The sequence below is a fragment of the Condylura cristata genome, unplaced genomic scaffold (assembly GCF_000260355.1).
Source record: "Condylura cristata isolate star-nosed mole 26May11 unplaced genomic scaffold, ConCri1.0 scaffold00015, whole genome shotgun sequence".
Classification (NCBI taxonomy): domain Eukaryota; kingdom Metazoa; phylum Chordata; class Mammalia; order Eulipotyphla; family Talpidae; genus Condylura; species Condylura cristata.
In genome coordinates, this window is record NW_004567116.1 from 47,433,641 (window position 1) to 47,450,038 (window position 16,398).

The 16,398-nt window shown below is 35.9% G+C and overlaps 1 protein-coding gene across 2 annotated transcripts in view; it reads right to left on the reverse strand.

Moving 5' to 3' along the window:
- Window positions 1-14,360, reverse strand: part of DLG2 (discs, large homolog 2 (Drosophila)) — a 1,159,995-nt gene extending 1,145,635 nt beyond the window's left edge. For both annotated transcript variants that reach the window (XM_012725352.1, XM_012725350.1), the window contains exon 1: window positions 14,219-14,360. In XM_012725352.1, coding sequence (XP_012580806.1) covers window positions 14,219-14,320 — 102 coding nt within the window. In that variant the 5' untranslated portion in view covers window positions 14,321-14,360. The remainder of the gene's footprint in view (window positions 1-14,218) is intronic.
- Between the last annotated feature and the right edge of the window lie 2,038 nt (window positions 14,361-16,398).

Consider the following 16,398-nt stretch of genomic DNA (forward strand, 5'->3'; position numbering starts at 1 on the left):
AACAATAGCAGCCAATACCACTTTACACATAAAATATCACGTTTTTGTATACTTAATGTATAATTTCATATAATTATTACATTTAATAAGTTACTAATATTTATACCTTGAATTTGCATATTGGTCTTCAGGAATTTTAATATCTTGTTTATTTCCCCACACCTATTATATTGTAGAAGCTGTTTTCAATCCAGATCTATCAAATATGCAAATTCACATCTCTATCTCTACCATATAACTATCTTCACAGGTTATTCCATCATATGGAATGTAGAACTTGATCCTACAAGGCATTAGTAAGAAACATTTTACACTTCAGAGTACAGTTTTTAAAGTTAGCTCTAGGTTTGAAGACTAGCTTAATCCATTTTTCTCCATAACCCCATGGAATGGTACTTATATCCCTCCAACTACACATCAGTAAAACGGATGCAACTAATTTATACAGAAAATATTAATAAGCAGCAGCTATGCACTAGGCACCATATGGGCAGAGCACAGACAGATACATAAGCCAGAGAAACCCTGGTTTTCATAGAGTGCACAAGCTAGATTCCCTATATATAAATATATGTCATAGGGAAGCAGCCATTTTGATGTTCGAACAGCGTAATCTTATTGACCAGGCTTTTCTTAGTAGTTCATTAATTAATTATACAACATTTACAAACCATTCCAATTAAACTCCTCCCCGCTGATTTTTCTACATGGAAGCAAATTTAACCTGGATTTATAGGTATCAATTGATTCATTCATTGCAAATACATGTGTTATTTAACTACTTAAATAACAAAGGCATGTGACAGACGTCCACAGGCACACATTCACTTGTAGGAGGATTATGAGGCTGCCTGTAAGTTAATTTAAGAACTCCTAGCTGGTTGTTCTTAGCAACAGTTTTTAGCAATTCTGCCTAGCTGGCTAGAAAAATTTCTTAAATTGCTACATTTAATGAAATAGTCAAAGTAGTTTAGCTAATGCATAGAAAATAAACTAGTTTTCACTGGGCTTAATTTATAAGGACTTGCATGGGGATTAATAAATAATTCTAGTTTAGTGAGGATGGAAGAAATTGGGTGTCCATGAGCCTGCCATATAAGGGGGGTATTTTCCAGTGATCTCCTTTCCCAGATCACCAAGACTGTCAAATTCTCATGGCAGCCCTAAGGCTGAACATCAATTTGTTGATGTTCAGATATGTACTATGAAAGTACATAACTGGCTCTTCTTGTCAGTTATATTATAAATCACTCAACTTTATTGAAGATACTGGACTAATGTCAATATGAGTAATATGTCAATATGTCAATATGAGTAATAAAAGCAAAACAAATCCTTTCCAGTTTTTAGGAATTATTTTAAGATAAAGTTAAACTAACTCAAAAAATATAGGTTAATGTGAAAATTTTGTTTACAATCATTCATTTATTTATTCATTACTTCACCATATTATCAGTGCTGGAGAATGAGGAATTCATTTACTTGCTCATTCAAAATATACTTATTGAATACCTAACTTTCTCTTTTGAAGAAAAGTGAAATTCTCTTTCAAGAAGTGAAATATTGAGTAATATTATATACAGCTAAATATAAAGTATAATAGGTTTATTATGAGAGATCCAGGAAAGTTTTAAGAAAAGAGGCTCATCTTCTTTGAAATTAACACTAGGTTTCACTTGCCTAAATAAACATAAAGATGTCATATATCACTCATTAAATAACTGCATGAGCACTTTATATAGTACAACCACTATATTAGTAGGCAGATCTTCAGAGTATTACATTTCAGTCTTTGATACCTCATGGTATTTACTGTCGTGAAAAATTAGCTCAACATGATAGGAAGAGGAACACACTCCACAGGGTCAGAGAGGGGATAGGATCCCCAGGAATATCTCGCTTGGTAAGTATGCACTAAGTATTGAAGGATGAACAGGGTTAGTCAAACAATTAAATTTCTTTGATCCCTTCCTTCTTTAGAGAGAGTCCAAACGATTGTAAAGCACTGAGTAACCAAAATGTATGATACTTAATTTACTTACTAAATAAACTACTTGATAAAAAAAAAAGTCCTTGCAGGGTGAGCAAGTAGAATGTTTATATGTGATAACTAAGTAACATATAGGTGCTAAATGATTCATTGCCAGAAGCCTCTCTTTAGAGAGAATGCCTTGAGGACTCTGAAGAGCCAAGTTCTATTCAAGGAAAGGATCTCAAACTGTTCAACATACAGGATTATTCATTTGAAAGTAAGAAACTGTAGCCATACATGTGAACTACCTCAATATTTTCTCTATACCTTTTGGAACAACTTGATAGACTTACTAAAATTTAACATTAATTAGATAAATGAAACTGAGTTTATGATAAGTAGTCAAAGATGAATACATAAGACACAACATCAAATTCTTAAAGTTAACATTCTAAGACCAATGCAACTCATTTTAGCAAATCTGCTACATGTAGAAAATTATTTTGATATGGACCAAGATATTTTTTCCCCAAAAAGTTGAATTTCTGTAAGTCTATTTAGGCCTATTACCTATCACTAAATTGGCTAAAGGTTTCAGTTGCAGTGAATTTAAAATTGCTGCAGTTTTCCTAAACTCTTTCAAAGAGAAGTTATAATGAAATAAAACATCAGCAATTAAAAATAAGGACAAATTAACCACCAACTGCAAAAGAAGTCTAAGGTTTACCGGATAGAGCTCTTCTTTTCAGATATAGTTAAAAACAACAACAACAAAAAAAACTTAAAATGCCAATTCAAAATGTTTAATCAAAATTGCAGAACATCTAGTTTTACTGGAGTGAAATTATTCACTTCCAGCTGGAACAGGAAATATGCCTGAGGATCTCAGCCACATCTAAAATTTAGCCAGGCTACTAGCACAGTTAGGCAAGCAAACACCTAGTGTGTATGTCAGTAGAAAGCTTGTTGAGCTGAGATTGTTTCTCTGCCTTCCTGGAACCAAGAAAGCCTGTCACCTTGCCATCTCTACATAGAGATGAAAATTTTCACTTTTCAGAGATATATTTGGGTTTGTAAATTCCTGTGAGAGAAATAGCAGGGTTTGGTACATGCAAATCCATTTTAAGTTTCTTGACTTATCACTGGAAGTACCCCAAAAATCTGGTAATAGAACTGTGTAAGAAACTGACTTGATTGAAAGTAGGGAAGTAATATGTAGGTCTCAAGCACCTACAGTGGGATATGAAAGACTGAAAGAAAGTCAGCAGTGCCTTCAGCTGACCTAACTACATACTCTCACTTCTACCCCAGCAATCACCCAACTCTGCATCCGCAGTGCTGTCTGAAACCTTTATACAGCTTCATTGTACAGATAAAATTCTGCATGATTCGGTGGACATTGGCTGAGCCTCTGTACTGTGCACTCTCAGCCATTTAAGATTCAATATGAGTAGCACATACTTATCTTGATCACATAATAGATTGTTAATAAGTAAGTAACAGTTCTACTCCATGACCTTAGCAAGTTCCCAGAAAAATCTTGGTTCAATGCTTTGAAAATCTTGTTAGTGAATTATAAATGCTTATGAAAGAACAAACAAGGAAAGGAGAGATTTTCCTGGCTTAGAGTCAGAAAGTTGGACTTAAAACCCAGCTCACCACCATATGTGTTGTGAACGTGGGCAAAGTGTAGCATCTTTAGAAAGTAAGAATTTGAAAAAAAAAAAAAAAAAGGATATGCAGTCTAGCTCCAACTAGCTACTTCACCACCTGAACAATATCACAGAAAAATGATAAAGGTGAAAAGAATTTTAAAGTCAGTGTGCTTTAGATTCCTCATCTATAAAAACATATCTTCAAGTTTTACAATGAGGGGCAAAGATAACTAATTTCAGAGTCCTTGCATATTAAAAAAAGATCATTTATTTAAAAATCTAAGATCAAGATTAAAGGTTCCTTCTAATTAAATAAAACCATTACAATGAGTTAAGTCCTGGATTCAGTAGACAAATAAAAATGTCCCAATTCCTTCCTCTTGAAATATCTGACCACCTTCATCTATGAACTTTGCTGAAATTCAATTTACCACTTTACCAGAAGAACAAAGGTGCTGTTTACATAGCCCTGTTTTCCTATTTTCCTGGAGTTATTTTTTTTCCTTGCAAACTTTTCAAGATAAAAAAAAGAAAGAAAACAAGCTCTGGAGAATGCCTGCTTTCCCATCAGCAAAGCAGGCATCCGATTTCTACAATAAATGAGATCATAGCATCCCTCATCATACTGCTTTAGATAAGAACCTGTCAGCATTTTCATTACAAAACCTTTTTCTTCCCTCTGGCTTGAGAGGCCAACCATAGCAATTTGCTGGGGAAATAGCTCCAGCAAAGGGCAATGTGCAAGGCTCAAGCACAGTGAGAAACTATGTTTTCATTTTACAGTCTCACAAAGGTTTATTTGGAATTAGGCTGACTACAGTATCCTGAGTAGCATTTCTTTTGGATGGTCACTTGGCCTTTTAAATAAAGAAAATAAGGTTTACTGATATGTAAAACAAAATTTTTCTCAGGCAGCAGATGTTAGGAAATGGGTTATCTATTTGAATACCTTCAGGCATCAATACCTCTGGTAACAACAGCTACAATAACTTACACATAACTGAATCTATGCTCACAGGAATGTGTTTTGGGGCTGGAACATCCTCTCAGATTCTCTGAGGTGAAAGCATGGGGAAGGGCTGTGCTAGCATTACTGAAAATAGGAGAAAATGGGATATATTAATAATATTTAGGGATGATAGATTTTTTGCTAGCAAAGAGATGACACATTGAATACTAAGTAAGGGGGGGGCTGAATATAATTAATACCTAATCTAGTTCAAAAGGTAACCTCTTTCTTTCTATTCCCTCTCCTGAATCTTAGTTATGAAAATAAAAAAGCCAATTTTAGTCAATTTCATACTATATTAATATAAGCAAAAATGAAATGGGGAGGGACTGCAGCTGAAAGAGTGAGAGGAAGATACAAAGTTATTTAATTACTTGTGCATGCCAAAGTGTTAATTATCTTATTTGTTTGACATAGCAAACCTTACATCTAGCTGCTCCATTGTATAGATGAGAACATTAAACCCAAAAAGTGGAAGATTTTCACCATGGGCACATGACCTAATTACATAACTTCTGTTAATACTTACTCTGAGGACTTGCTTCCTTCTTTGGAGTGTGCTGACCTAAGAGCACACTCTAATTTAAGATTCACTGAGGATATCTCCCTGCTTCATCCACAATGAAGAATAAAATACAGAGTAGACCTTTCTCCTCCACTTCTTTCTTCCTTCTTTCTCCCTTCCACCCAAGACATGCCTTCAATATCACATTAATACTTCAGATACCTTGTTCTTACAACATGAACATATGGCCATAGAGATCTATTGATAGACCTGAATTCAAAGCCATACTTTATTTCTTCCAAATCTAGTCAGAAAGCCGAGAACAAGCGCAGTGCCTTCAAAAATCTTCCTTAACTCTACCAAAAGCAACCATTGACTCTGGTTGCCTTCTCATTGTCTAAAATAAGGTTTCTTGACTTACAGAATTATGAAATTACTTTTAAAATCTGATCTATATTGTGGATTTTCACATGATTTTAGCGTGCATATGAAGAGGTGGTGTCACAAGAAGTTAGTAGATATATTGTAATGTGGTTGGTAAGACAGAATATATCAGACCAGCACTGTAGAGACTATGATTTTTTTTTTCCAGTATGCTCATTCAATAAATGAAACTATTTAAGCTATCTTTAGAACTTAGGAAAAACTTTAATAAAGATTATGCAATGGAAGACCATCAAGACATAATGTTTTGATTATGTTATTGTATGGAGTTTCCAAATGTCATAATTTAGAACATTTCTGATTCTGTTTGAATGAATTTAAACATTCATAGGAAAAATTTTTGTTGAATACATAGTCATCACTGCAATGTATAATGTACTGATGAACTGACAGACTATTCACATATGTACATGTAGATGGCAATGTCATTAAAGTGGTATTGAAAGATTTCTACTGTGCTACATCTAGGGATATAATATGTGACTTATAATTAAATAAATGTAAGGCTTTTTAAGAAAACAAATTTAATTACAACAAGATGCCAATGGCATAGAGATTCAACTGTATTTATAATTTATCAGTTCCTTTATAGGTAAGAACAATTTAACAGTGATAGCATGTCCAGGGACCACTGTATTAACCAGGGTTCTCCAGAGTGAGAAAAGGATTATAAGGAGCTGCTCATGTGACTTTAGATGTTGAGAAGTGCCAAGATCTGCAGCAGTAAGCTGGAAACTGATCCAGATGAATAGATGTGTAGTTCTAGTGAGCCCAAAGTTCTGAAATCCAGGAAAGCTGTTGGCTTAAGTTTCAGTCTGAAGGTCAACTTGCTTAAGACCCAAGGAGAGTTGATGTTTTACTTCAAAGGTAAAGTCAGAGATTACTGACACACCTGGTCAAATTAGTGAGACAGAAATAATTCTGTCTATTTCAACCTTTTGTTCTATTCAGATTTCAGCTGATGGATAAGGAACATCCACTTTAACTTCTTAAAGTTAAACAATCTGTTTAACCAATTCAGATCTTAATATCACTCAGAAATACCCTTGCTTATTTCACAGAATAAAATTTGGTCAAATGAATGGGCATGTTATGGAAAACTCAAGTTGACACACAAAATTAACCACCATACCAGTATAATTCAGTGAGTGATTGTTAACCTATGTTTCAGAGAACATAGTTCTAAGAAATTTGATAGCACAAACATTCTCAAGGCAAACTATGAAAAAAAAAAGATAAACTATAACAAAATATACACCATTTATTATTTCAATTACTTAGCAAGCAAACACCTATATAATGCAAACCTTTTTTCAATGAATATTTATCAACTACAATCTATGGAAGAGAGAAACCCTTATTTAATTTTAAGCACTACACCAAATAAATACGATATGAACCCTGCTACCAAGGAGCTCAGAGTGTACATATAAAAAACAAGTAAGCAGAATTTTCTAGTGACTATTACAAGTGATATGCAAGGATTAAGAATTATATGTCATAATAATTCCGAGGTAATTTAACTCAAAAGATTGGGAATGAATTGACGGCCTTTAGAATTTCACGTGGACATCCACAAATGACTAAAAGACAAAGGCTATCATAACAAATATAATTTGAGTCTGAGGTTTTTCTACAGCTTAAGATCTATGACTCAACACTTCTTTAAGTCAACACATTTTACTGACTGTAAATATTAACCCTTTTTACCATATGATATTTGATTTTTTTCTCAACATCATAAACAATTAAAAATAACATTTGGAATAGACCATGAACTGGCAAATATATATTGTCAAATGGGATACAGGCCTACATAGTCTGCTCATTTGGAACAGTGAGTACCTGTTTCACTCATTTGCTCATATTTTCTCTTTCTGGGTTAGGTTTAATCTAAGGCTGTTTCTTGTATATGGTGTGAATTATGTAAATGTCCAGATTCTGTTTTTTGTTGCATTCAAATGCTTTAATAATATGTTGGTATGTTAAAGTACACCTCATTAATCGATGGACAAATTATAATGTACTTGACTGCAGAACATTGTTCAATTGACTCTTCTTCAAAAGTCTCCAATATACATAACAGTTTCCAAAGTGGCTTGATAAAATAGAAGATGAAAAATGGTATGAATGTTTACCACATGATAGGTATTATGCTATTTGCTTTTAGATCTGATATATCACTTAAACCTTATAACAATCCTATTAAAAAGGTGTTATTTTCCTGCTTTCTTTACAACTATCTGGCAGTTATTCTTCTCTCAACCTTGACTCTCAGAACATTTAGTTCATAGTTAGAGACCATAGTAGAGCAAGAATAACACTGAATTAGAAATCAGGAGACCTGCTTCTAGGTAGGACTCTGTGACTTGCCATATGACCCTGTGTCTATGGTTTATTGACCTAATATCAGAAATGGGAATATGAATACTATAGGAAATGGCACAGTGAATCACATTGTTCACAACCAAAAATATTGCTACAGTAAGATTGAGTCTGTTGATAAATGACACCTTGTACTCAGTTTCTGGTTTAAGCTCAGAAAGATGTATATATTATACCTTTTCAAGTTGACTCCTAATTGAAAGGCACTTATAGGAATTAATTTTTGAAAGTATCCTCTTTTATGTCTATGTTATAGACATAAACTGGTTGTGTCTGAATTTGGACTTGCTACTGAAGAGTTATTTGTCCTTACGGCAAGTTATGTCAATTTGATATACCTTAGTTTCCCTACTTTTACTAGTGGGATAACTATTATATATTTACTAAATATTATTATGAAAATTATATGAGTTGACATTTATAAATGAATAACATTAAAATACTGTCAGTGTATGGCAACTGGCTAGAGATTATGTGTTAGACCAGGGACAAAGGCCTGGACAGTGTACATAGCTGTTATCTGAATGTACCCCCTTTGAGCTCTGACTTTGTATACTATATATTTTTAAAGTAGGACACACAAATATAATCATGACCTCTTTTTAATTCAAGGTTTAACATGTTTTAAATTTTATAATAAAACAAACCAAATACTTCAGATTCATAAATTAGTAAAGTAGAGGAAATTATTTCAAGCTGAATATATATCTAAAGTACTACAGCAGTATAGTTGTGTAGCTATCTTTAAAATAAATGTAGCAATACCAATCATCAAAAGTTTTAAAATCGTTAATGTATGTTTTACTAAATAAAGATTATACAAAGGAAATAATTCCAAATAAAAAATTTTATTCCCTAAAATATAAATTTATTTTATTTTTAGTAGATCATGGCGGAGGAGGAGAGAGAATTAAATATCTAAATATACAGATGGTTAATTTTTATGACTATTCAAATATATACATAAAACCTACATAAATTAATAAAAAGTTACCTCCATATGATTACAATTCCATTTAAAACATTAAACTGTATGTAGACAATGGCAACAAAATATACTGGAAACTAGGAAAATCTACACTAAAATATTGATAATTTTTATCTCTAGTCCTCTAGATAATATTTTCTAAAATGGTTTTTATTTTTATTTCATGCTTCACTCTATATTACTTTAAAATAAAAGTAAATAACAGACCAAAATACCCACAATATTCACATAGAAAGTAATTGGTTTATCGACAATAAAAATATTGCTATGTAGCGATGCATCAATTAGTGAATCTTCTGGATTTGCTACTCTTTGGTATCAAACTTGACTGGGTTTAAGCATGCAAATCAGCCAAAAACAAACAAACAAAACCCAAAACAAACAAACAACAACAACAACAACAAAAAAACAAAAACAAAGAAAAACCGTTTTCTGCCATAGAAACTTTGTAAGCAGGACAAGGAAGCCTGGTAATAAGAGGTTGGGGAAGGTCCACGGTTCCAGGGAACTGTCCACCAGGAGGTGCTGACAGGCCCTCAGATCTGGGCAGGTTTCAAAATTACTCTCTGGACTTAGGAGCTCACAGTTCACTTCCCTGTTCCTTTTCTTCACTCTCCTGATGTCTCTTCCCCTTCCCATTATCTTGTTCTACTTTCTTACCCTCTCCTTCTATCATTTCTACATTTCCTATGGAGAGTGGAAGAATCAGCATTTACAGAGCACCTGGAATATTGCTTAGCTTTATAGAGGTTTACTTAAGCTGAATTATCTCCCCCTCCCCTTTGTTTCTTTTGTAATAATTTCTCATTCCTTTCAATTCCTTCTTTTTATATTTATATACACATACATATATAAGTACACACACACACACTTAAATATTTGTACCTTTCTTTTTTTTTTTGAGGAATAAGCAGTTTGTGCACTGTTTAAACTTTATTGGGAAAGCATGTTATAGAACTCTATAACATTTCCCAAAATGTTTATAACTTAATCCATCAGAAAGAATTCTAAAGGCCTTGGCAATCAATGATTTGATTCCACTGAATTGTTATGTTAACAAGTAGCTATGGGGATGTGGGTGGGGGGAGGAGGCAAAGGATCCCTAAGGTATGAGTTCTATTTCAGTATCTGCTTTTTCCAAAGCAAAGGGGGAGATTGCAGGGGACATTATACTTTATAAAATACTTTTATAGTATTAGGAAAATAATAGTCTGCCCCTTTTTGTTTGCTCTTTTGTCTTCTGGTGGCTGCAAAAGAAAGAAGAAAGCTAGGCTACATACAGAGACTACCAGTCTTTGCAATACAAATGTGGAAAAGATCAAGGAAAGAGAAACTGCATATACTAGTCCATGGAATTGTATGTAGAACTGAGATCCCTGCATATGAGGAAAACAGAGTTAAGTGAAGGTAAATTTGTGTCTATGTTCAGATAATAACACAGAAAATACCATAAAAAATGCCTTTCAGAAGTTCCCCCTTCTCCATGGAAAGTCCATTATGGTAAGCCAAGTTACATGATACCATACAGATGGGGGTAAAGAGAGTACTAATATACTGGAATAACTCTTCTCTAAACAAGATTTTTTTTTTTTTAATATTTCTCATGAGACTTAGGAGCCTGGTGGGAGAGTGGGTAGTCCATCTGCAATGAATTTAGACTTTCTGAAGGAAAATACTGGTGGCATGACTACACTTTTATTTTCAATGCCTATGAGAATGCCTAGGATAGAACTTAACTGAAAAACACATTTACAGCCATAGACAGTTAATTAAACTGAATGACAGCCAGGATGAACAAGGGAGCCTGGATATGATGAAGTGACAAAGCACACTTATTTTGGATTTCTGCCCTGAAATTTCCAGTTACTCAGCACACCTCAAGCCATTACTAGGTTTGGTGGTGATAGGAACAAAGAGCTTATATATTTGAGAAGTTAACAAAATCTGGTCTATAAATTAGCTTTTTTTTTTTTTAACATTGCCATGCTAAATGTCTTCAAGAAGGAAAAGAAGACATTGTAATGTTACTTGATAACATTATAATAAGTGCATTTTGAAGGTTCTGTATTTATATCGATATCTCCATGAGTTATTTATTCAACCACTGTTTAAATTTTACTTTCATTGCTCAAAGATTCAGCTAAAATCCTAAATTTATATTTTCCCTTAAAACAATAATGTCCTTTAATATAGTCATCTACCACATCATTTGATATTTGAAGTATGTAGGACAAGAGTTTATTATCAGCTATCTAGTGTCTAGCATTTATTGAGTGCTCAATGAATATGAATTGAGTGAATGAAACAATATATATATTGCACCAACAATTTATAAAAAACTTTTGTTATAGGGAGTTAACTCTAAGGGAGTAATGATCTATCTCATAGCAAAGATGATCACTCTCAAAGAACCACGCTAGCAGCTAAAAAGGTTCCTTTTAGAAGTAATGAATCCCCTTCAAATGAGCTATGAAAATAACAAAAGTCACATAGAAAAAGAATCATCTCATGAATACATACATATTAAGTAATAATTTTATCACATTTAAAATGTACTATAGGTAGAACATAGGAAAACAAAAGAGTCAGGGAAAAGCAAAATTTGCAAGCTGATCATAGACTTGAAGCATACAGCAGAGGAGGGTGAAGAAAGTGGTCAAAGTGGGGAGGGAAGAGCACAAGGAAGTATGGTGATGGCTCATGAGTGCTATTGTAGTGGGAGAACTGTGGAGACTACACTTGGGAGGAGAAGACAAATATTTTACAAAAATGAACATAGGTGTAAAAATTAAAAACTTAATTTAAACAATACAAATTGTCTATTTTTTTTTTTGCAATGACATATCAGTACTACTATGTAATACAGTTGTGTTTTTTTTTTTTTTTTTAACTTTGGCTGTTTTACCTAAAAGACCCCTGAGATTTGGAGAAATCTTTGGCACAAAGTTTTATAACCCAACTCTAAATGATAGGCAGTTTTTCATATCATGTTCTATTATGATCAGTCAGATAGTGTTGAAGAATTTCACTAGATAAAGACAAGAACAGACACTATTACTCTCTTCATTGCTAATATCCTAATGGGTGAGGGGGTGGTTACATAAACCAGTCTATAATAAAAAATTCTTAAGTATGATTTGAACATAATTATTGATTCTACTATATAGGACTTTTAAGAATTATCTTCTTCAAGTACTTGGCAAAATGAAATGGGACAGATACTCTAAAGGCATTATTTTATTTTCATAGAGACTTGGTTTATTTTCCCAAGAACAATGTCCACCACCATATATGATTTAGTGTTTATCCCTATTTACATGGTTCTCTCTCACACAAAGTAAATTTGTTAAATCTGACTGCCAAAGAGAAGAGAACTCAAGGGAAGTTAGAGTAATGTTACTCCCCAACTTAAAAAAATAAATAAATAAAGCTGCAATTACAACAATTTCCATCAATGAAGTCTGAAAAACTTCTCAGTATAAAGGAAATTTCTTTGAAATTATCTTCAAGGGTGGAATCCATTTTCAACAACATTCTTCTTACACATAGCTAATAGTGTATCTTATTTGATTATTAGCTTGTATTTAATTTCCCTTGACAAATAAGTCACTTTAGTTAATAATCATTTAGCACTACAAAGCAATTCTTGTAAGTTCCTGGGAATGGATTTTAAACAGTAGCCATTGTTAAGATATTGTTGTAAGTACAATTAAAAGAGTAGGGGACACAAGGGGGAGGGTGTCAGGTTGAGTGGGGAGAGAGCTCACATGTAAGTTTTGGGTGCAGTTCATTCACATGCATCTCCCTGACAGCAGTGAGCACGCAAAACATTAGCAACTCTCAGGCCTTTTCAGAGACATCAAAAGGAGCATTCCTTAGTAGGATCAATATTTTCTTAACCTGTGCTAAAGAAGTACCTATAATATTAAGTAAAATATATAAATCTCTGGGAGTAACTTTTCAGTTAGAACATTTTATAAAAAGCATCCTTGAAGAATGTTAGAGTCTTAGAGGATCATCTCATCCACACCTCTCGCATAATAGCAGATCTTAGTCTCAAGAAGAGACTCTAAGACAGAGCCAAAATAAAACTCACAATCCTGAAGCCCAAATTCCCCATTAAACCTACACCTCCTTTGAGCACTGTTGATGAAGTTGAATGTGTATGTCTCATGAACTTGACTTCCTAAGGTGCTGGCCAGCCATCCAGTCCAGTTACTAGCATTTCTTTTCAGAACAACAGGATCTGTGGGATTCTTTTTCAATTATTAAAGTGAAATATTCAGTTATTTCAGATGATGCTCTTGTTACTTAAGACCCAGCATAGTGGCCACAAAGGTGTTTTTATATGAACAGGCTAGATAAACCCACCAATGTCACAATGAAAAGAAGGGAAAACGTACAACTAGGAGTAAAGGAACACGTGTGCAGTCAATCCATGAGCTTCAATTGCTCACATACCAAGTTCTACACAACATTTTTCAGATGTGTATCATTGAGTGTACCAGAAACGGAGCATTCAGATAAGGAACAATGAATAGTAACCTGCTTCAAAAACCTTCAAACCTCATTTCCTTGGGAACACCAATCACCTTTACAAAAATCTGGGGTGAGACAGTTATTCATTAGAAACTTCACTGAGTAACTGCGCCACCTTTTGATATAATTTCTGAGTGTTGATTGCAAGTGGGTTGTATAAGCTATGGGAAAAATACACAATTGGGGGCAATATGAGGCCAGTTCCATATTTTCTGTCTAAAATCAAAATAAGCCCTTAGCTTTAAAGGTGCCAAATTTCCAAGTGATATGTTCAATTTCATCTCCAGTACATCTACCTTCCAGTTCACTCTTACTGGGGACCATGTGGGTCAGGGCTCCAGGCACTGATAACCTGTGATCAGTTCAGATGGCAGATGGGGGGTGGGGGGCGGTAGCAGAAGCCCAGTTGCTTCCTAAAAGTACACTGAGATCCCAAGCAAAAAGGCACCTAAGGCGGCCCCTTTCCGTGGTATGTCTGCCCTTGAAGACTGTACACAGGAGACCAGGGTCCTGTCACTGCCTATTTATCAGCCGAACATCGGGAACCACAAAATCCGTGCGCTCTCAGGGCCCCCAAGCCCAGCCAGCTCCCAGAACGGGTAGAGCTAGTCTAGTTTCTGTCACTCTCCCAACAGGCAGACACATAAACAAACAACAAAAGGAACTGTTTGCTCCCCCAAGGGAAGCAGCATGCATTAAAAAGACATGAACCTCGTCCTACCTTGCATCCAAACATCAACGACAAAGTGTTGTTGGTGCAAGCAACTTTGCAGTGGCAAATCATTGGTGTAAAACAGTCAGGGTCCTTAACAACAGGGGACATTCCTTCCTGGCTGCGGCAGTGGCAGCTCGCTGGGGGACCCAAAAGCGATACTCGCCGGGCACATGGAGCGACAGCCTAGACCCAGCCGCCGCTTCGATCGCTGCCCCCTGCGCCCCGCGTGGCCATCGCAGCGACCGGGTGGAAGCGATGCCGTGGGCAAGTACCGAGCTTCTCGGGGTCTCCCTTCCCTGGGGAACGAGACGCGGGGGGAGGGGCAGAACCAAGGAGGATTTCCCCCCCTCTATGGTGAATTTGAGGGAGACAAATTTTAAAAAATAAAAAATAAAAATAAAAGAAAGCCAGACGCTTAGAGGAGAGTTCAAAGGAGGTGGGACAGTATTAGCATGTAAAAGGATGTGCCCGCCTACTCGCCTCAGTCATACAAGATTGTTAGGCGAGCTGGAGGGGGCTCAAATTATTCCCTCTGAAGAGGAAGAAGGGGAAGAAGAGGAAGAAGAACAAGAAAAGGGGGAAAAAATACTGCAGCTCCCGATTTGGTAAAAAGCCAGTGTCTTGCTGCAATCCAGAGTCACCGTGGAGAGCGCCGGGCCGGGCAAGTGGGGTGGGAAGGAGGGGCGAGAGTCGGAGGGAGGGAGGGAACGCGGCGCCCGCCCGCCTAGCCCTGTCCGCCGGCGCTCTCTGTGCCACCCGAGTCCCTGAGGTCGCTTCCCGGGGCTCCTGCTGCAGACTTGACCGGAGACCACTGGGCGCCAGTTGTGCTGCCTCCAAGTGTGGGCGACCTCCCAGGTCAAGTTCCCTAGAAGGGGAGGCCTCACGAGCCCCGCTGGGGGCATTTTGCCTGCTCTCTACATGGGCTGCCGAGGATGATGGCTGGCAAAGGGGCCTGGGGTAGAAATGGGCTGGAAACTGTGTTCGCTGGACCTTATACAGCCCAGCCGCCCTTGACTTCTAGGTCAGCCGGCCTACTCACGCCCTGCTTGGTAGAACTGGCCTCAAAACCAAGACTTTATCTGAAACATTTTTCAAACTCTCAAAGGAAGAGTCCGCCTCCCCACCTTGATGTCTTAGAGGCTCCAAGAAAACCCAGAAGTGTTTGTTGTTCCACAGGTATGAATGACAAGATTGTTAGATGCTTTATTAGTTTTTGTCTGTCTTCTCTTGTCCTTTTATAGTGATAAATAGCTTATAGATATAGACCTACATATATTAGTATATGATATGATATACACACACATTTATGTGTTAAATATATATTTTAGCACATGGACAGCCCAGCTGCAAAATTGTGCATTTAAGACAGATAATAATAGTAATAATACTGGAGTGGGAAAGGTACAGAGTACAATAGGGTAAAGCTAGTGCTCTTTGAATGTCACCTGAGTACCTGGCAGAATGTCTCATAAAAGGTTAGTAAAAAGAAAGCAAGGCTTCAGTGTTGGGAATCAGATTCTGGCTCTCAAGTATAGCTTTGAGTATGTCACTTAGAGTGTCTGAGACTCTGCTTTTCTGTATAGGACTAGTATTGATTCCTAGCTTGCAGAGTTGTCAAAAAGACCAGAGATGGTAAGGTAAAAACACATTCCTACGGTGCACTTTGATGGAAGAGAACAGCTACTCTTAGTACAAAGCTTAGCTCATATTTTAGCTTGAGAGGCAGATGTTATAGATAATTTTTTTCTGTCTTTTATTTTATTTATTTATGTGTTTATTTATTTTATTGAGGAGAGAGGTAACACTGGTTCACAACATTGTAGATGGCGCAAGGTATAGGTTCACTCTTTTGCAGGTATATGTTAAGAAACCACCCTACCACAAAGACACCCATGGTCCTCCACCACAGTCTATTGAGCTGCCTCACCCCTTTGCTCCCCACCCTTCCTCCCTTTAGTATCCCCAATTCTACAGTCATAGTGCTAGGGCTTGTTTCAATTTAGCTTTGTCTTTTTGCCTTTTTTCTTTACATTACACATGAGTGAAATAAAATCACTAGTGAAATCACTGATTCCACTTAGTATTATACCGTCTAATTTCATTCTTGTTGAAAAGACGGTATCTTAAAAAAAAATCTGAATAAGATTCCATTGTGTATATATACCACTCCATTTATCTGTAATTGG